This window comes from Athene noctua, chromosome 17 (genome assembly GCF_965140245.1).
Source record: "Athene noctua chromosome 17, bAthNoc1.hap1.1, whole genome shotgun sequence".
NCBI lineage: Eukaryota > Metazoa > Chordata > Aves > Strigiformes > Strigidae > Athene > Athene noctua.
The window spans coordinates 9021227-9042516 of record NC_134053.1 but is presented as its reverse complement, the minus strand read 5'-3'; the positions used below and the strand labels follow the sequence as shown (position 1 = coordinate 9042516).

General features: G+C 37.3%; 1 protein-coding gene across 4 annotated transcripts in view; it reads left to right on the top strand.

Annotated features, from left to right (window-relative positions):
* The window catches only part of TANGO2 (transport and golgi organization 2 homolog), a 41029-nt gene that overhangs the window by 3319 nt on the left and 16420 nt on the right, over positions 1–21290 (top strand). For 2 of the 4 annotated variants that reach the window (XM_074920812.1, XM_074920811.1), the window contains 4 exons: positions 8935–9056; positions 15143–15231; positions 17149–17268; positions 18266–18380. In XM_074920812.1, coding sequence (XP_074776913.1) covers positions 9001–9056; positions 15143–15231; positions 17149–17268; positions 18266–18380 — 380 coding nt within the window. In that variant the 5' untranslated portion in view covers positions 8935–9000. Of the gene's footprint in view, positions 1–8934; positions 9057–13575; positions 13602–14940; positions 15014–15142; positions 15232–17148; positions 17269–18265; positions 18381–21290 lie in introns of all 4 variants that reach the window. The other 2 variants (XM_074920814.1, XM_074920813.1) reach the window with 2 other exon arrangements.

Sequence of the window (21290 nt, the reverse complement as noted above, 5' to 3'; positions counted from 1 at the left end):
GCGGGAACCGGGCCCGGACCTCTTCTCCCGCCCCGTCCCGGCGGGGTCACCTCCGGCCGGCGCGCCCTCCTGCTTCGCGCTTGGTGGAGGGGTGGGGGCCAGGCGCAGGAGTAGCCTTGAGTCGCTTCACCTGTCACGAGTGGGGTGCCGGAGCCCGCGGCGCGGCCTGGCTGGGGGTAGCGGGCCCCTGGGGCGGGGGGGCTCGCTCCAGGTGTCGGCGGGCCGGCCGGCGCCTCCCAGCCGAGCGCCACAGCCCCAGCGCTCCGCGGCAGCGGCGGCTGCTCCCCCGCACCGCCAGTGGCGTGGAGGAGAGCACTGCTCCAGGGCGCGTTTTGCTCGAGAAACGGATTGTTCTAAATTTATCCAACAGCAGCTACTGGGGTATTTTAAAGTGTCAACCAACACTTGTTTTCGTTGGTTATGTGATAGCATTTCATTCCTGTGTGGTGGCGGGTACTTGTGTCACATACAGGAGTTTGATAAAGTAATTGTTTTAACATATGGTGGCCCTCTGATGTTACTTTATCAAGAAACAGCCACAGAAGAACACTAAAAACTACGGATGTTTCAGTTTGTCATTATTAAAAGCACTAGGGATTTTTGGAGAGATTTCTTTTGTGATTATGAGGCTGACAGGGCACAGGCTGCTCTGAGACACTCTTGTTTACTAGTTCACTCTGCTGTGTGTTGTGCTGTTTTTTAAAAGTCAAAATATGCAGAAACTTGACTTTTTTCAGTTAAATTCAGTAACTTCTTTTTGGTTGAGTTGTATTCAGGCTTCCCATAGTTTTTATCAGCAGTTTGACTGAGTTGATTGTGGCTATACAGAGGTTCAAGTATCTGCTCTAACTGAAGCCAACTTGCTATCTATTTTCATTATTAATATTCAGTTGATATTTTAAATGAAGTAGCTAAAGGGTGGCTAGTATTTTTCTCTGTTTTGGTATGTTTGGCAGTGCTTCAGCGCAGTTACGTACCTCTTGTTTCAGACTCGGTAATAGGATGTCTACCATCATAGCAACTGTATTCTTGAAAGTGCAAACAACCAGACATAACATACCTGCGGTAAAGTAGGTAAGCCTAGGCACTAGTGTTGCTCTTTTGAGAACAATTCCAAGTGAACCTGCTGAATGCTTATAGTGATCAGCCAAACAACTTCTATGGGCATACTGGTTTTGAAGAGCTCATTAAAATAGTTAAATAAATAATTTTGTTAACAGAAGAACTAACAAAATTCTCTTGTCCTTGCCTTGTGTTTCATAGGAGGATTATTTGAACTCAGAGCAATAATCTTTCAAGCTCTTCTTGTGTTGCAATCTTGAAATAAATGAATGTGTTTTTTCTTAAGTAAGGATACCTGCAGGACATTCTTTATCTACGTAACTGCTGTAGGTTTGTGTTTTTTCTTGGTCCCTTCCTCTCCCCACGTTTGTACATTGTCTATAACCCCATGGCTCCTCTAAGTTTTGTTCAGGGTAGGTAGTAAGCTCAGAGTTATTGTAGATGAGGTGGGAAGAGTGAGAATAAAATCACTTATGTAAGTGATGATTGCAGCCCTTCCGTCAGGGGACTTTAAGCTTAGGAATGTAAGACCAGCCATACTGGGTCAGGTCAGAGGTCCATATAGACTGGTGTTCTTGCTCTGGGAGGGTCTAGAGGAACATCTCTAGGCAAGAACATAAGAATGGAGCAAGTATGTATGACTATTCCGCTAAGTATTTCCTCTAACTACTTGTAACATAGACTTTCTATCAATAAGAAATGGAAAATAGATTTTCTTGCCAAAAAAAGAGTTCTAGCTGGTTCCTCACTGAAGAAAACCTAAGAATTGAACAGCCTGCCTAAAAGGAGGAAGAAGTCTAGCAAAAGACTCTGGGTCTGCAAATCTGTGGCAGAGGAGAAGGTAACACTCTTGAGAAACTGGGGAAAAGGCCATCTTACTCCATCTCTTGCAAATGTTTTTAAAACATGGTGTGGAGAAGGGTGATGTTTACCGGCCTTGGCTTCTCTTGGGAGCTGTACAGTGGATTTAATCTAGTAATATGCCAGAGAGAGAAATTGGAGAACTGAAAATAAAGTTAGCTCGTTAAGCTGGGGAATGGCATGCACCTTACATGTTATTTCCTGTGTTTTCGTAAGTGTTCTACTTTGCATTGCTGTCTCTTGCAGTGAAGGCTGACTCTTCACCTTGGTATGGTTACAAACCTTGGGCTAGTTAAAAATTGTTTTTATGCAGAGCAACGTGAAACAAATCAGGTTACTGATCTATCTATTTCACCTCATCTTTATCTTTAACGATTAGTATTACTACACAGGAGCATGTGCTATACAAGGGAAGTGCAAAAGCAAATCAGTAGAATACTTTAAAAAATGCAGCTCTTAAGACACATTTCTGTGGGGAAAAAAAAAGGTAGATTACTTTTAAAAACTAATCAAGTATCTCTTATTTTCTATTATTTTAAAACTCAGTGTAAAAAAAATAATCTCATCCACTACTGAAGGAAAATGCATCCAATTTTATTCCTTTATGGGCATTTGAGGAGTAGTGCTCAGTTTCCTTTGAACTAATTCAAAAGTGGTAAAATACTTTTTTGCTGACCGTGAGCTATTGTTGTGGTACATAAAACTATCAGAATCCAGTGACTGATGATCTTTAGCTGTCTCTTAGACTGCACCTAAACAACAGTTTTGGATCAGTTGAGAAGCAATTGAGATCACTGTGGTAACTGACAGATGTTATTTATGATGCTTCATTTGTGAAAACAAAATACGTAACAAATGGCTTCATTTTTCACAGGCTGCTACTGGGAGTTCTTAGGGGTAAAATGGTTTTATGCCAAATTGTGAACTGATTGCTTCTAATCAACCAGATGATGGTAGAACCCTATGAAAAGAACATACACAATCTATCATGTTTTGGTCTCTTGATAGTCCCTCTAAACACTACCTTATGCTGGCATGTGTCCATTCAGGCTTTTAACAGATCGTTAAAACGAGCAAAACAACACATTGTACTGTCTAACAGAGTACAGTAGCACAGAATAGGAATGTTAGTTACTTTAATGTCATTTCCGAATCAGCAGTGCCATTTGGAGCAGAATGCTTAATTACAGGATGTTTGTAATTCTTGTCAAACTGGTTTGTGTGTATTAGGCATAAGTTACACAGGAAACTAGAAACATATTACAGAAAAATGAGATTGTTGCTATCATTTCATCCTTGATAATTTATCTTATTGACTAGGAATAATCAAACTAGATTTTATAAAAGCTCATTATTCAGAGGTCAAGCAGTCTTCACTGTCTCCACCTTAGAGTGGAGTTGTTTGCCCTATTCTGCAGCCCATGTCATGTTGCACGGTATGCATATTCTGGCTTGTATTGTCTTCAAAAAAGAAAACCAGAAGGCATGTACTGTGCCACAGCTTAGCATTTTTTTATTTTACTTTTTTTTTTTTTAACTAAGCCACCTTCTGGATCTATAAGGATAGTTCTGAAGACACATTTTCTGCTGAAGTGGACCTAGAAAGTCAGCTTTCGATCAAGCGTCAGACTTAGGATCAAGTTGCAAGTGTGGAAGCCAGGGCTGGCTGACCTAACCTTTCATCTTCTCTCCTTGATCTGTGGGAGACTGTAGCTGAATGATGAGAAGGCTGAGTTGAGCACATCTGCTTTGTAACAGCAGCTCTGTGCAGTATGTGTGTCTCATCCCCATAGTTGCAGCACCCTGTTATGTGAATATGAGCTTGAAAGACTGACACCTGTATAAAGATTTTGATTAAATGTTTATGTACTTATCGTGTCTATGACAGCCTCTCTTCATGTTTTTCCCTCTTAATGTTTCATAATTGTCTTAAATTTCAGAATATTCAAATTTGAGTCTGGCTTACAATATGTTTTTATTTAAGAATTTTAAGGCTAACACTCAGCCCTGAGTATAAAAACACAGCAGGTGTTGCATTGCAATGTCAGCTTTGCTCAGAGAAGGTACCAAAATACACTGGTTGCCCCCTTTGCCAATTAAATATCACTGCTATTTTAAGGAGTACCTCTGTTTTAGCTGGCTGAAACACTTCTGCCAATGAAAAAAAAGGTTGGACTGTTTATATAGGACATATAAACACTTATGCGTGTTTCAAGACCGGCAGGTGGAGCCCAAGATAAATAATCCAAATTGGTATTTGGAGTTACTCAAAGCACAAGTGTTAATTTAGAGAACTTTAATAACATCAGGCAAGGTTGATGGGGTGACAAAAAGATAATTCTGTCAAAGGAGTAGTACCCAGTAATGAATATGGATTCTAGAAAGACATTGAGGTGTTGAAAATATTTGTCTCGCTAGGTAACTGTGGCAAGTGTTACAAACTTATGCTGCTGCTGTTTTCTGACTGGCAGTTTTTATGTAAGCTTTATGTTGACCAGTAACTTTGACCAAACAGCTGGACTGAATTCATTATTTGAAGGAAACTCAATAAATCAGCTGATGGAGCCTGAAACCTGTTTATTAAAACAGTAGTTTCATGAGTGATTAATTGTCAACAGTTTTTTATCGAGTAATCCATTTAATTATCTGGCAGGACACCTCATGAATACTGGGAGCCGTATCTCCAAAGTCAACAAAAATATCCAGTGACAGTTGCCCATTCAAATTGTAGTTTATATCCCTGCTTTCACCATGTGTGCTTTTTTGCACTTTGTCCAAAAAAAACCCCAAATCTAAAGATTACCTACCATATTCGTGGTGATGCTGTAAATGGGTACCTCTTGACTGTAGATTTGAAGGGGATCTCTTCTGAGCTACGAGTGGTGTTTCTGAAAGTCTGGCATGGCTTAATATTTTTAAATGTCAATCTGATGCTCACACTGAGAAAAAGGCGAAAAGAATGAATCTGTCATATTTCTGTCTTTGTAGTAGGGACCAGTGAACAGTAGTGCACAGTATTATTCTAGTGTATTGCTTGCTGCATGAACCACTCTGTTAATGCATTTTATTTAATGTGTTTTATGGACATAAGCTCATTTCTGATGGGCAGACAGTAATATATACTTGATAGTAGAAGCTGTAGCCCTTTACCTTCCAAAGCACATGCAGAATTGTAGTTACAATGGAACTGCTTATTCAACTGAATTGTAAGTCACTATCTTGTTTTTATAACAAATTGCTCAACAAGCAGGCAAGAAATCTTTCAATCTAGATTTATTTTTTCATATAGCTTTTTGGTACATGTCTTAAAAACAAACTAAAGCTCTTTGAGATTCTGTCCTTTATTTTAGCAAACATAATCTGTCAATTTTTTGTGGGCCTCCAAGGAAGATTTTGCAACGTGTATTCTTGGAGGCATGGTTAGGATCAGTCTTGTGCTGCTGCCTCTTTTGCGAAGACTTTTCCACTACTAATTCAGATCCTTTTGGCATCATCAGTGTGTCACGTGAGTCATGGGCTAATGCCTGGCTCTGGCTTCTGGGTTAGAGACAAAAAGTTTACTTCCCTTGTAGGCTGCAGATTAGGGAGGAAAGGAAAAGATAAGATAAAACAAAGATTTGAGCTGTAAAATTGAAATCTGCATAATTGAAACCACTAGCATGCGATAAACTTGCTTTTATTGGTAGCAGATCCAATAACATATGTTAGAACTTGCATGTTCAAAAATGTGACTAACATGAAAAAGTGCCTCTTTAAAATGCTATTACCAGGTTTGGCTTTCCTAACTGCTAATGTTAAATATGTTAACAGAAAACTCACTGCTTTTCCTTTTTGGTGTAGCAACTTATTTGCATCTTTACAGCATGGCTTATAAACAGCCTGCAACTTGCTCTTGTTGAACAGTTTGGGGCTGGGGAGTGCGGGGAGCGGTTGTCTACAGCATCTACAGAACTTGGAACAAGAAGGAGGACGTCTTGCCCAGTGTCGAGCCTGGTCCAGCCCAGTTGTTCGTTGACATTCCTCCTGCTCCCAGTTTTATGTTCAGTCAAGTTGTTGTCAAGGTCGGAGCGCTGTTTCCATTTACTTGTGGAGCTGCCTGTGAGAAGATTGCTTGAGGAACAGAACAGCAGCAATCAGTCAGCTAAAATAAACCTTTGTTCTTGGTTTGACATTTATTGCAGTGCTCTAACTGTAATGTTGGGAGTGGAGGTTGAAAGGTCTCATCTGTCCTAATTTGAGTCTCTTGTCAGTAATGACTTCAGCAAAAAGATTCATTTCTTGGGGGGGGGGGGGGGGGGGGGGGGGGCCGAGAATCTGTTTGATTTGTGTAACCTGTGCGCTAGGTGACACAAACAATAACTACTGTGAGGTGTGCATCATTTGGGAAACAGGAGTGACTGTTATTTTACTCAGCCTTGTTGGAGGCTGGTGTTATATAGGACTGTGCATCCCTGAGAGGATTATTGGGGAGCCCAGTCTTCTAATGGGGAACATCTGCCAGACTCGACAACACCCCAGGTACCCAATCTGTAGTTCATTCATTCACTAGGCTGGTTGGATTGACAAGTGTATGGTAGGCACCTGTTTGGAAAGTGCTGTAGAATGAACTGAATAATCTTCATGACTATTCTGGCTGCATAATAAGCATGCTGAAGAACCTGAGTCATGAAGAAACCCATCTTTCATGTTCTTCTGGGGACAGAAAAATTACCAAACAGAAAAATAAATGTCTAATGACAAAGCAAGTATCTAGAAGCTGAGTAGGTTTGGAGGTGAGAGAAGGACATAAAGCAAGACAAAAAGATTTTGGACTCTGACAAGTCAAGGTTAAAAGAAAGGTAGATGGTACAGAATAAGGAGCAATGCAATGTTCCAGAGGAGAAACTGTGAATAGGATGATCTGCAATTTAAATCCCTTCTGGTAGAAGAAATGGTATCCTGAATAAAGAAACTGAGGTAGGGCATGGCATATAGATACTGGGTATCTATATGGATACCTGGGTATCTGGACAGCAGCAGAAATTTAAAGTAAAAAATGAGTATAAAAGGCTTCAAAATACCTAGACCTGTGTTAATGTTTTAATTTCACTATCTGGAAATGGCACTGTACTTCAAAAGCTGTCTTGCTCTAAGAAATTTGTGCTCTGTGATTTGAACCATGACTATAACTTTGTTTTGCTTCAGTTTCTTTCTAAGAGTTAGAGTGGAAGGTGTGAACAGGTCAGTGTTATGCTTAGTGACATAAAGCAGCTGGAGTGCAAGATCCCAAGTTTTGTGAAAAGCTAGTAAGATCTGTATGTAGAAGATCCAAGTCTTTCAGAACTGGTAGTTCAGTTGTACAAGTCCAGTATGATTGAAGTCTATTGAAAATTTAGCAATGGGAGTCTGAGAAGGATGGTGACACCTTAAAACTGATTAGATTTTCTAAATAAAGCTGGCTATGGACCTTTTTAAACACCTGGCTAGTAAATCAGTTATCCAAAATTCAAGTCTACATCTTCAATTTATGGTTTGTTTCTAAACCAGTTATTTTGGGATTGACTTGTTAAAGGCAAAGAAAGCCTATGGTGTGATTTAATTCTGTGTCCTCTGATGCCTTAAACAGAAAATAGTTGGGATAGCCAGGCTATTGGTGCTCTTGGCTAGTGGACTACGAAGTCCTCTTGGGAGAGAAATTCCTTTTGTCAGAGAACAGAATTTAAAATACTTTGGAAGATATACACACTACTTTGCACTAATTTTCTTGTGCCTTGTCAAGCATGTCAGGAGAGTTGCACGTCTTTCTGAGTTATTTCATTTCCTGCAACAGAGAGTCTCTTTGCAGAATATTAGATTGCAAGACTGAACTTGTGCCATGACAGCAACAGCAGGCTAGTTTTAGTGCTGAACTGTGACTTAACAGGAGCCAGCAGCTGCTGGCAAGCTGTTAATTAAAAAAATCTGTATAAACGCTGCACTTGTAGCTCTGCTTATGGTAATATGAAATGTAGTCAAGATCATTCATTTCCTGATATTTCTTAAGGTAAATGATGTGGAAATTAAAGAGCAAGAGAGACACTTTTTATATATCTGGAAGTATGGTTAAAAATCATAGTTTTTGTACAGAAGTTGCTTCAGTCACTGGGTCACTCAGGAGGCCTTAGGGTTGTGGTGGTGAGTTCTGCCTGTCCCCTTCCCCTCTTTGCCTACCTTAAACTCTTGCATGGAAAAAGCTCTCAATAACAGTAAAACATGGTGATGTGTGGTTGGTTGGTAGCATTCTGATAAATGTTTTAGCAGCCACAAAAAGTAAGGATCAGGCTTCAGTTTTATTACCAGAAAAATTTTCATTGTGGCAACACAAAAATATCTGAAAACTGTTATGTGGTTTTGAAATAGAAGGTATATTTGTCCTGCCATTTGAGCATGGCAAGAATTTTAAACATACCCCAAGTGCTGGAAGCTATTCATCAGAATGTACACTCTGGTCCAGTGTAATTTTTTTTTGTACCTGATGTTTTTCCTGATGGTAAACAATAATACTTTCTCCTGGACTTAAATGACTTTATACTTAAATGACTTTAAGTATACTTTATTTACAGGTTTGGGAGTGTCTTTGATCAGGCTTTTTCCAGCTTCTGCAACAGTTTGAGTCTTGTTTTCTCCTTTTACTCTAGCAGAAGCATTTTGCCTTGCTTAAGACAGGAGAAAAAAAAAAAAAGTAGTGGTGCTTTATTGGTAATGAGCATAAAATTATGTAATAGTCTTTCTTTCAGGTATTGCTAGCACTCTAGACTTTGTCAGTATTTTCCTGATGCTTGTTTCTTTCCTAAAAATCTGAATTAGCCAAGCAAAACTTTGAAACAACTGCCGTAAGAATTTTGGCAGGAAACCATTCATTGAAAGAAATCTGGTTTGAAAGTCCTGTTTTATTTATTTTTGAGAACACTACAGTCTTTAAGCTTCAGCATAGAAGCAAGATTATCTTTTTATAATTTGCAGTATAATAGCTACTTTTTATTTACTTTATAGGCTGTTACAGAATGACCTTGCACTGAGCCTTTGTGGAAGAAGCAGGATTTAAACATCAGTTCTTCAATGTGCATCCTTCTATTCAAATTTGACCCCCGACCAGTTTCAAAAAATGCATACAGGTAAAGATGGTTCTAGTTCAGACTTGTTTCTATATTTTTTTTTTATACAATTTCTTTTTGTAGCCAACATTTGAATTACAAATTCAACTCAGTATTATGTGTTCAATTATGCTTTTTGTAATGTTTAACTTTATGACTTTCTTCATTGGAGGACTTACTGTAACCTCTTGAGAATCCTTTGATTTTAGACTATTTCAGAAGACAGGCTTTGTGATCATGGACCTTTTGCTGGTGATCTATCCTATGGTGTAGGATAAATCCTTTAAATATTTTAATCCAGAGTTTGAAAGTCCTGCCTTCTACTTTTATCATTTAAACTAGGGGGAATTGTGTTTGTTGGGGCATCACAGCTGTAGCTGTACCCTTCTTTCAGTAGGGTGGATATGTTTAGGACTTTCAGTGTGAAACCAACAAGTTGAATTTAGCCTGGAAAGTAATGGGCAGACAGTAGAGCAGAAATGTTGCAGTTATTAACCACTCTGTGTATTAATTTCTCCTCTGTTAATATGTGCTAGTCCAGTCTTGTAAGCCAAGAGAGCCATACGCTATGAATCCAAAAGGTACTAATACTGAAATTTAACTTCTTATGCAGCTTCTGGTTAACTCTGAATTGCCACTTTGTCCTGTTACCTCCCAAGGACTGGACCTTCTTGTTCACTGCGTGGTTCACTCTTTTCCATGTTACATCATGGCTACCACTGCGCTCTGTTCCACTGGGTTTTTGACAGAACTGACTTGCTTGTGAATTGACATGGTTGCTTTTTAAAATATGGATAGATGAGGTCAAGGTATCTTCAGTTAGTTATGCCTATCAGTTTGCTTTTGGAACAAGGTGTACTTAAAGACTTCCACTTGCTGTTTGTCCTAAAATTAAGTACTTAGAATTTCAGAAAATGCTGGAAATCGGATCTCACTGCTTTCAAACTGATTATACTCCTGTATCAATGTAAAACAAGTAGTTTTGTGTCCTAGCCTTCCCCCTCCCCAAAATCTGCTTTCAATTAAAATTTTAGGTAATAAGCTAAGTCATGTTAAAATCTTATGTAATTAAAATTAATTAAATTTTTTAATTATTAACATTTTAGCTAATAGACTAATAGTCATCTGTATTAAATATTTAGTTAAAAGCTTAAGACAAAATAAGCATCCATGCTTCGAGGTAAGTATTGCTGGATGCGTTTGATGTCATACAGTGAGTTTCCTAAACGTTAAACTTCCTGTTATAATTTTCTCTCTTGTTACAACCGTTTGTTTTAAAAGGTCATATACAACATTAATATCTTCGAGTATATTCAGTATGCAATAGAAAATAGCACTTCAGGCTACTATTGTAGAGTTCTAGTGCTTTCTGTATTTATACGTACTGTGTATGTTCCATATTGCTTTGTGGGGTGCAAGTATTGGTATTCATCCAGAAACCATCAGAGTTAGTATGCTTAGTAAATCATTGTGCCTTTTATTGACTTGTTTTTCTGCCCTTCATGAGAAGATGCCATTCTATAGAAAGAATGAAGTTTCAGTTCTTACTTCCTGTTGCCCACACAGTGAATTCCTTTCTGCATCTGGAATCTGTCTAAAAAGGGTTTTTGTTTGATGTGACTGGTGCTGAATTAATATATCCATTTATTTGGTCTGACTTTCTTTGTGTTGCTAGTTAGCAAAAGACAGATTCATCAATTTGATGCCTCTTGGGAAAATCCTTTGGATGTAAACTGTAGTTGCTTGCTGAGCGAACTTTCTGCCATGATCAATATTTTAAAGTAATACTTACAACAGTATGCTTGCTACAAAAAATTGCATTGAGACTGAAATTATTGATTTATAGCAGAAAACAACTTCCTATCAGTGTCAAAATAGGAAAACGCTTTTGAGATGTTTTGGCCCAAATTCAGGAATATTTAATTTTATTTAACTTTCTTGGTACCTTTCATTAAGTGATGTCTTGCTCTATACCTCTGAGAGAAATTACTTTGAACCATCTGTTTCAGTGATAAGTGCCAGACCATAGTGTTCTTGGTGTCAGATTTTTAATATCAGATACATAACTTTAGTCCCCCCTTTCTTTTTTTCCTTTAACACACTATAACTAAATCTTTTTGCTTTTCTTTATTCAGAAGAATGTTGAAGTTTGTTCTTCTTAAATTGTTCCTAAGGGCTTTGTTTTACCTTTGTATCAACTTTCTGAAGGATACAGGTCTGAGTATCAGTTGGGAATAGTACCCAGCCCTCCTAATTCTCTGAACCGTATTATAGCCATTAGACCAAGTTAGACCTCTCTATAGTAGTCTGTTGCTAAACATAATTTCTCTGACAACGCCTGTGTGTTAGTCGGTGCTATGGCTCTGTTTATTTTATGGTGAGTTCTTGGAGCAGTTTTCCTAACCAAAAGAGGATTCCTGTACCTGCAGACATAGTTATTTGTCTGTCCACATTAAAACAGGCATCTACAACTACTTTTCTTACTATCTTCTACTTTGCATCTCTAACTAAAAGCATATAAAATGGGCATTAAATGTTGAAAAGACAAACTGCATATCATTGGCCATTTTCTTGTATCCAGTAAACTTTCTCAAGTTAGAACATGTTCTTCATAACACTTAAGAAATTTTTCCATCCAGGTAGCCTTTGTTTTCTAGAGCAGTACATTGGCCAATTTTCATAAGCACCTAATTAAGTAAAAAGCTTACAGTTCACCTTAGTGATCTATTAATGAATCTATATTCCCGTACCCTTGCAACTTGCTGTTCTACCCTTTTTCCTCTGTGTTCTCTCTACAGGCCTATTTGTAGTTAAGTTTAGTGCCATGTAGCAAACGCTTTACTGTAGTCCATTATTATTGTCAAAGGTAACATGCTGGCTTTACAGCTTACTGAACTATATTTTGTGCATCTTACAAATAAATACATGTTTCAAGCTTCAAAGCTATAATCACAGAGTCTTTTTTTATGGAACTGAATTACATTGTAGGAAATTGCTTTAATGGAATGATTTCTCATGTTTTCATCTCTCTGCTTCAACATTAAAATAAATCTTAATATGTAAATCCTAATACAGTTGAATTATTTCAGCCATAAAAATAGCTGAATAGGCTTTTTGCAATCTATTAGAAGATGAGGGTCACTTAATATTGCTCATTTTCAGTATGATTATGTTTCATAAAAGACAAGATGAAGATGTTTTTATTATAGTGATCCTGTATACTAGCCTTGTGCTAAGTTTAGGAGTATGTGTATTAAACTTGAAATGGGAAATATTTAATCACACCAGAAAGCCTTTGCTTATTTTTAATATTTAGATACTATAAACAAACTGTAGTTTCATGTCAAAAGTTATTGGAGGTAAAATATAATTGGAGCTTCAGGAAATAAGAAATGCACTTGAACTAAACTTTTTTTAACAGTAGAAAGGTTTATTTAAATAAAAATCTGTAAAAGGAAGATGCATGCTATAAATGAAGGATATTCAAGCAAGACAACTGAAATTTGGTAAACCAGCTGGAAGTCTATAGGTCAAAGACTAGAATCAGCTAGAAGAGGAGAAATAATACAAGTCTGAAAGACACGATATTATGATTGTTTGGCATTGGAAAGATGAAAATGTACATACACTCTGCTTTCCAACAGATGCTATCATTGTTGGGCAAAATACTAAGCATCTTCCTTACAGGAAGGATGCCACTGAAGTGTTAGTCTCTTTCATTTTCTCTATAGCTGATTATAATTCTGTAATATTGCAACTGGCACTTCATGATCATGTTTTAAAACATTGTATTAATTAAGAGATGAATTTGCAGGTAAGTCCAGAAACCTGCAGAAAATGTCAGTACATTTCAGTGCTGAGTAAAGTAATGAGATTTCATTGGAATTGATTCTTGTGTATTGTGGCTTTAAAAATTAGAATTAAAATTGTATGGTCTAACCTCAGTTTACAGTAGCAAACTTGGCTTCTGCTGTATGAATATAATTGACATGTGGCTGGTAGGAGGAACTGACAGTGGAAAAGACACTGAGGTCCTAGGAAACTGGTTAAGAAAATCTGCAGGTTTCTGAAAGATGGCATTTCATTAAAACCAAATATTAAGCAACGTAGCTGGAGAGAATGGGGAGCGCTCACAATCTTGCAATTGAAACAAAGGCAAGTCATGTTATGGGTAATAATGAGCAGGGCTTCAGAAGCTCTAGCTTTTTTGGATCATGGCATGGTGTGGTGGAGTTGTGCAGAAGTGTGTCTGCAGTCATCAGTTGCCCTGAGTCTCCAGCATACGGCTTGCCTAGAGTTACAGTTGTCTTTTTGCCTTTTCCTTGGATCAGCCAAATCCATGACCTGCTATTCAGGTGAGGATGGTCTACCAATAAGAAACACTTTTTTTAAAAAAAATAAAAATTCCAAAGTAATGATTGAAAAAAGACTGAAAAGCAGCATCAAATGAAAGCTCATCTACAGGTTTGAAAATGGCAGTGTCTGCTGATTCTCAGCACAGAAGCCCAGTAACGCTTCTAACACAAGCTTTTATTTATAGATATCCTGCACCTATTTGATGTTGCAGTAAGTAATTAAATTTCATTTCGGATGCTGTTTTCAATTGCTTTTGAATATCAGAAAATGTTAACTTTCTCACTTTCAGAAGATGGATGTGCACAGTCAGCTTAGCCTAGATTTTTCTCTCTAGTGTGCTGGTACTAACACTGCTAACAAAATTACTGTAGCATGCATTCAGGAAGATATTTGCATGATCTGTAAATTGTTCTGTGTTAATAACTTCTGATGGATGAAATGGACAGAGAAACAGTTTTTGCTTTTCAAAGGCCAAGAACTGAGACTGTTCTAAATTCCTCTGAAGCTGTCTGCCTATACTGACTCTTTAAATCTTACCTGCTTTACGTTCACGGCCTGACTGGCTTGAACTGGTGTTATCATTGAATTTGACTGATCTGCATTGCTGCCAAGCCTGGAACATTTGAGGAAAACCTGTCTTATCCTGTATGGCCGCTGCTTCTTAAAATTCATGTTGTTCTTGGTCTTTCAAGTCTGAAGGTACCGTGTATGATAATTATCACAGAGATAATTATCAAAGTATAAAGCGCACGTTTTCTAAAATCAGCAAATTTTAGATGGCACGTGAAGAACTGCCACACGCTTTTGGTCAAGATGGTAGTTGGTCTTGTACAGTGATGTGTTTATTTCTAAATATAAACAATGAATTTCATCCAGCAGCATTTTTCAATTGTGTATTATTTTTCATAACTTCTTCCTACCTCCTGATTGTGTAGCCTCCAGGGCTGCTTGTAGTTTCTTTGCTTCAAGGGCTGACTCATTAACAATTCAACTATTTTGTCCTACTGTTCTGGTAGAACTCAGATTATGCAAGCAACTACACATGTTAAAAAAAAAACAACCAAACCACAACCCATAATACAACAAAAAACAGAGGGCCGCCAAAATACCTCTTGATTGTTACAAAAACCCATGCCTCTTCCCTGTACTTCCCTGCCTCCTTGAGCATGTTGTCATTGCTTCAAAACAAATTTCAGTGAGGCTGGACCTTTGAGACTATCACAGATTTATCTGTGCTCTAAGTACTTATAAAAGGATCTGGCTTCTGTCTTTGAACCACATAAATAGAACTTCAGGTGTTGAAGTTAGATTGAAAAATACTGTGACTACATGATCCTAAGTAATGATCCAGTAAAAACATGCTCTCGATTTTTTTTTTTTTTTTTTTTTTTTTTTTTTTGTTACCTATAAATCCACGGGTTACCTTTAAATTTTCTTTAATTAAGCTGAGACCTCATATGCTGAGGAATCTTAAGATTGCTTATGCGATCATAATTATTGCGATATATTATTCTTTGAAAATAATAGCTGCCTCATTCACACAAGATAGATTTGCTGAATGTCTCAAGACAATGAGAAGGCTGCTGTCAGATGTCATTCGGCCTTTACACTGAGTGATAAAGGTGAGATTGGAGGATAAAGGATGGTTTCATACTTAAAATGAGCTAATGCTGTGGCAAGAATTGGATTCTGTTCCTGCCTGTAGTTCCTATTTGTGAGTAATGGTATCTTTTTCCTCTTGTGTTCTACAGGCTTATTCTAGCAGCTAATAGAGATGAATTTTACCACAGACCATCCAAATCAGCGGATTTTTGGGACAGCGGCAATGAGATCCTTAGTGGTATGTATGTCTTGTGGTTTTGAGTGATTTTCATATGATTTATAAAGGAATTATGGCCTGGATTTTTTGTTACTGGGGTGGTGGTGCTGCATTTCTAATCAGAAATATGCTTCTCCCCTATCCTTCAGGAGAAAACATGTCAGGAATTGGAAAGATGAGTTGTGCTATTATTATCTTATTTGTGTTTTAATATCTTGTGGGTTTTTCCTTTCCCAGTTTTACATTCTCTAACTGATTTCAGTCTGAGCAGTGCAGATTTTGTCTGTCATGAACAATTACTTTAGCTTTGTCAGACACACTGAAATAATTCTTAAAATAGGTGGAATTAGTTATTCTACAGACTCATTGGCTGTAATAGTGACTTGAAATCATTAAACCAAGCCTCAAGTGAAAACTTTCTCGTTTCTTATTGGTCAATAATTTATAGGCTACAGAATAATTTTAGTTATTGATCCATCAGTTTATTATCTTTCGTGTCTACATTTTGCTAAACTGATAGTACAGTCCCTCATCTGGTTTTCCTTTGTAGGTAATCTATCTGTAGTAATTTTTAAGTATAATCAATACTTCTGCATTTTCTCAGAAACAGAGAGAAGCTCTGGAAAACAAAACATTGTTTAAATGCAAGTTTTTGACTTTGCAAATGCTCTTTGTTGATGCTATATGTTATTGTCATTGACAAGAAGGCCTGTGAGCATGAATTACTCCCACTTTGCTACAACTCCCTTGCTTCTGAAGTTCTGGCTGATGTTTCTGTTTCGTGCCAGACATTCTGGATGCTGCTTCCCCTGCTATGTAGCAGTTTAAAACAAACGAGCAAAAAGCTATCCTGAAAACTGAAGGGCCCTGAATTTTTGTCTTTTATATCCTTGTCAGCTCTGTCCGTGTTTGGCATAAGAAGCTGTGTATTCTCCATCCAGGGGATATATCTGTGGAGATCTCATGAATATATGCCTTTGTGTTAATATTTTCTCAAATTAAAGCAGCAGGTTGAACCATAATAAATCAAATTTATTCTTTGTGTGACTTAAGATGAAAAAATATCTTTCACTTATAGCAATTCCTCTTTTCCAAAATTGCTGTATTATAATCACTGGGCATTGGTCAACAAAGCTGAATATTCTTTTGTGTGCTTTTCAGTTAAGGTAGAGGATAGTAGTAAAAGTGTTGGGTAAAGACGTGATATGGCTAAACTTCATATTGAGGTTTGGGATACTGAAGAAAGAAAGGAGTTTCTGAATACAAATCCAAAATCTGTTCTTTTAATCTTCCATGAGAAGTTATTTATGACATCATGATTCAGAATTAAAAGGTTTCTAACAGTATGCAAGTTATATTGAACTAGTTCTTGGTTTTCTATTAAATGCTTGCTGGTTAACATGAGCTCATGACAAATAGGTAGGGGGGGTTTTTAACTTGTACTCTCTTTCAAGACGTTTGGTTGTGGGCTTCACTTCTGTGGGTCCCCCTCCTCAGTGTAAATTACTGCTACCAGGGTCCAAGATTTTTATCAGTTATCTAGCTTACTCTAAATTTTTATGTTTGCTTGTGAATTTAAACTTGCAAATAACATTAATCTTCTGAGATTTGCTATTGAGCTAACACACATTCTGAGCCTACTTAAGGTTTTGTATGTATTTTAGCATATAGATGAAGCTTATAATTTTGCTTTTACACTTCATTTTCTCACTATCTCTGGTCTATTATTGCAGTAGCATGGAAGATATTTGAAAGTGCAGAATTGGAGGGCAGGTAATTTAAGTAGGCTTACCTCATTTGTCCAGAAAGTTATTCTTGTACCTACTGCATTTTATCCAGCCTGACCAAAACTCAGGAATTGCATTAAAAAATTCTGATTTAAGCTTGAGATTTTTTTTTAAATGAATGCAATAGCCTAACTCTTACTTATTCCATTAGGTCTGGATATGGAGGAAGGAAAAGAAGGTGGCACATGGCTGGGAATCAGTAAGAAAGGCAAGATGGCAGCCCTGACAAACTATATGCAGCCAATGATTGATAAAAATGCAAAAGGAAGAGGTATGAAGAAGTAGAAACAGAAAAATAAGAAAATGGACAAACAAGCCCTGGTGTCCCAGTAAAATAGTGATGATTACAATATTAATTTTGTAAACACTATTTTATGGACAAATAAAATGGTTGTGTGCTGTAAACAGAATTTCTGAACTGATGAGTTTGAGTACTTGTGTGGGGAATTTGGATAATGATATTCTAATCAAGCAGGCAAAAGTAAAACAAGGTGTAATGCCTAGAGCCTGAAGTTACATTCAGACAAGAAATGCAGCACCAACTGTCTTGTCTTGAATGTAATTCTAATTAACGGTCAGAACAACTAGATGAGCATTGAGCTAGATTTGTACATTACAGTATACTTTTTTTAATGTGTATGTTCTTGTTCAAACACCTTAGGGAAACAATGCAACCTGGGATTATGCTGGAGGTTAGCCTAAAAGACGTCTGTAGTCCATTATCTCCTAAACATTGATAAATCAGAGGAGCAGAAATAATAGGAAAAAAGCTATTCCAAAAGAGCGCATCTGTGGTAGTGTGTTTTTTGTTTCTTTTTTTTTAAGTAGGTCTGTTGTAACTGTCATATGGTACTGCACTGAGAATATATTGCAGTGGCAAAACATGTTAAACAAACGAATGAACCATGTCATTTGTATTTCATTTTAGGGTCGTATATCAGGGGTATGAAGCAAACAATAATGAGTTTGGCAAGGTGGGAGGAAAGGCACATCTGTGTAGAATAGTTAGTAAATATGGATTCTGTAGAAATTTTGACCAAGAGCTTTTAACTGAGTTCAGAGTAAAAGTCAAGTTCTTAATGTAAACATACAATGTTGTAAGACTTTGAAGCTGGTTGGTTATTTTGGTTTGTTTTGGTTTTTCCCACCACCACCACTGTTATACCCTGTTGGTAACAGGAATCTTGTGCCTTACTGTTTGTTGTACCAAGTCTGTCAGAATAGTGGGTTCACACATACAAGTTGCTCTATGTACTTCTCTTTCTTAGGTGCTCTTGTAACAAACTTCTTGACTGCAGATCTGGACAGCTACTCTTATTTGAAGAAAGTTTCAGTAGAAGGACATCTTTACAATGGATTTAATTTATTAGCAGCTGACTTAAAGTAAGTCTACAAAGCATCACAGTTCAGATGTCAAAGGGAGAAAGATAATAGCAGTGGCATACATATACTTCTTAGCACAGAAGTGTAACAGCACAGAAACCTGTCACAACCTAAAGCTAGAGCTCTTCTTTGCTGATTGGCATGTAAGGTCCTAATGTTACTCTAGTCATAATTTCCTTTGTTAATTTTTTAGCTTTCAAACACTGGAGGGCTATCCTGTATTCTAACCATTGCTTCCCACAGAATTTCTTACGACTCTTTTCCCTAATAGGTCATAGTCAGTCTTTACCCTGAAGGCTGTGTGGCACTTGTTTTAGAGAAAACAAAGTCCTGGTTCTGTAATTATGTCAGGATTTATTTTTTTTTTTTTTTTCCCTTTGAGAGGTGGCATTCTGTGGCAGGATTAGAACAGATGAAAACTTCCAAGCTATTATTCCTGTCAGATTGGCTGTAGCATTAATCTTTGAAGCATTAAAAAACACAGCACATAATATATGTTAACTTCAAGTTCTGTGGCTGAAGGAAGGACTTTGGATACTTGATAGTGTGCTTGGCACAGTCCTTTCTACTGCATGTGCATGTGAGTATGTGCACAAGTGTATATGATGATTTATTTTGCATTATGCCTGATTCAGAAGAATGGAAATCCAACACTAAGTTGTCTCCAGGCTGTGTATCAGTTCTCAGTTAGATGCATACTTCATGACCATAAGCAGGTATAAATTGCCAAGAACACACTACTGCTTTGGCACGTTTTCTGAAGAAGCATTAATCTTATTAGACAACCTGATGGTGCAGGGCCTTCTCCCACTCAGCTTTTCTGCATGCTTCTGGGAAACCATATACACTTAAAGCAGAAGGTCATAGTGCTTACTGTTTTCAGTGAAAATAATATCTAGCACCCTATTGGTAACTGGCCTTGTGTTTACATTTTCCACTTTCTGTATTAGACCACCTTCTTCTGCTCATGATTCAGACTGACTAGTAATTTCTTCCTTACTCTCTGACTTTCCTGCAGGTGTCTTGTTGTGGTTTGTTTGGGTGTTTTTAAGAAAGGCCTTTATTTCAAGTTCTGCCAGGCTATTAGTTCTCATTTTTTAATTTGCTATGATTCTATGGGAAAGTGAAATGAGACTCATATAGGTGATTGAAGTCTGAAAGGATGAATACAGAAAGGCAGATGAATGCCACCTGTGAAGATAAGGAGTATGTTTCTGCTTGGTGTGCCTGCTTGGAAATAAGCATATAGTTATGTTTCCAGGAGTGTGCTAGGCAATTACAGGGTTTGCTGCTTTTGTTATTTTTACTCTCTACTTTACAAAGTTCTTTATCCTACCTGAGACTTTCCAGAATTCTTCTGTTGCTTAAATTAATTTTTACCACGGTCAGAGGATTTGACTTTTTGTGCTCTCCGCTTCATGTTGCTGCCTGGCTAACTTTCATAAATTGAAAGGCTATCTGTAACTAAAAAGATAATAGAAGAAATAGTGTTACTATGTTTTCAAGCAAACATGATATTCAAGGTATGACTTAGCAAGCAAGGAGTAAATTTGAGTTTCTTCTAATCTAGGTAAATAGAATAGTCATAATGGCTGCTAGTATAACGATATGAAAATAGATTTGATTGACATTATTTGTTAAGGAAATCATTCTTGTGTTGGTTTTGTTTGTTTATTCCTCCATGCTAGGTTGACAGGGAATTGTATGCTCAATTGAATAGTCTTTCTGTGGTGATGCAGGTCATAATTCCTTGCTGAGTATCACTTTGAAAGCTGTATGTGTTGATTAACTTCCCCATTTTGACATGTCCTTAGCCTTGGATACTCCGATGAAATTAAATTCTTGGCAAGCTAATGATGCAGCAATTTCTGTAAGATATGTAAACTTGTCATTTTGGGAAATTAGAAGTACTCCTGAGAGAAATGTAGTATATAAATGGAAGCTACTTTTCTATGTAAATAGAAAATGTTATTGTAGTTGATGTTTTTCTGTTGGGCCATGCTACTGTTCAAAGATTGAAGACTATTGTTAACATTGTCTTCTGTTGTGTAACAGACTGGCTCTGTTAGAGTGGTGTGAAATGGAGAGGAAATGCACATTGAAAGTGTAAATGAAGCACTGTTGGGGAGGGGTATATCTGAGCACACAATATTGCTGACTGTAAGCAGCAAATTTAGAGAGAGATTTACAATGTTTGAGTCTTCAGGTACACATTTCAGGAAAAGAAATGTTTATCTTCTCTCTGTATTATTATGATGACAGTATGCTAGATGATACAGGTGCAGTGATGTGAGAAGGAGAGTTGGAAACCACTATACGGGTTGTAAAATATCATTTATTTCCACAGCTTTGTGTTTTGACACTTTTAGTGTAATCTATTTGCTCTGTGGCATCTTATGATGTCAATTTAAACACTATTCATTTCTTCTTTTTAATAAGAATTCTGTACTGGAAAAAAATACTTAATACTTTTAGTTTTATAATCTTTTCACTTTATCATCTTGCTGTACCTGCTGAGTACGAGTCATGAATACTTACCCCATTATGCCAAATGTACTTTTACATTGAATGTATGGCATATGGCAGACAGCGTCTGCTTGGAGTTTTGTGTGGCTGCAAAATTAGCTTCTAAGAAGGCAGTGTTGCCACTCCTCCAATTTTGACTATCAGTAGGTCTGATTAGATAGGAACAAGGTTATCAGAAGCTTGACTGGTCTCTAAGAAAATGTCTGTTTAAGATTCAGAGCAGTTTTTCTTCTTTATCCCTTTGTGATAATAGCTGTAGTAATAGTGAGCTGCTTTTGTTGATGATCAGGATAGCATTTCTGTCTTGGCCAAACCTGTGTTTATGTCCAACAAATCTAGCTGCAACAGTTGCTCAGACTTTCATGGGTATCACCAACTTGTGTT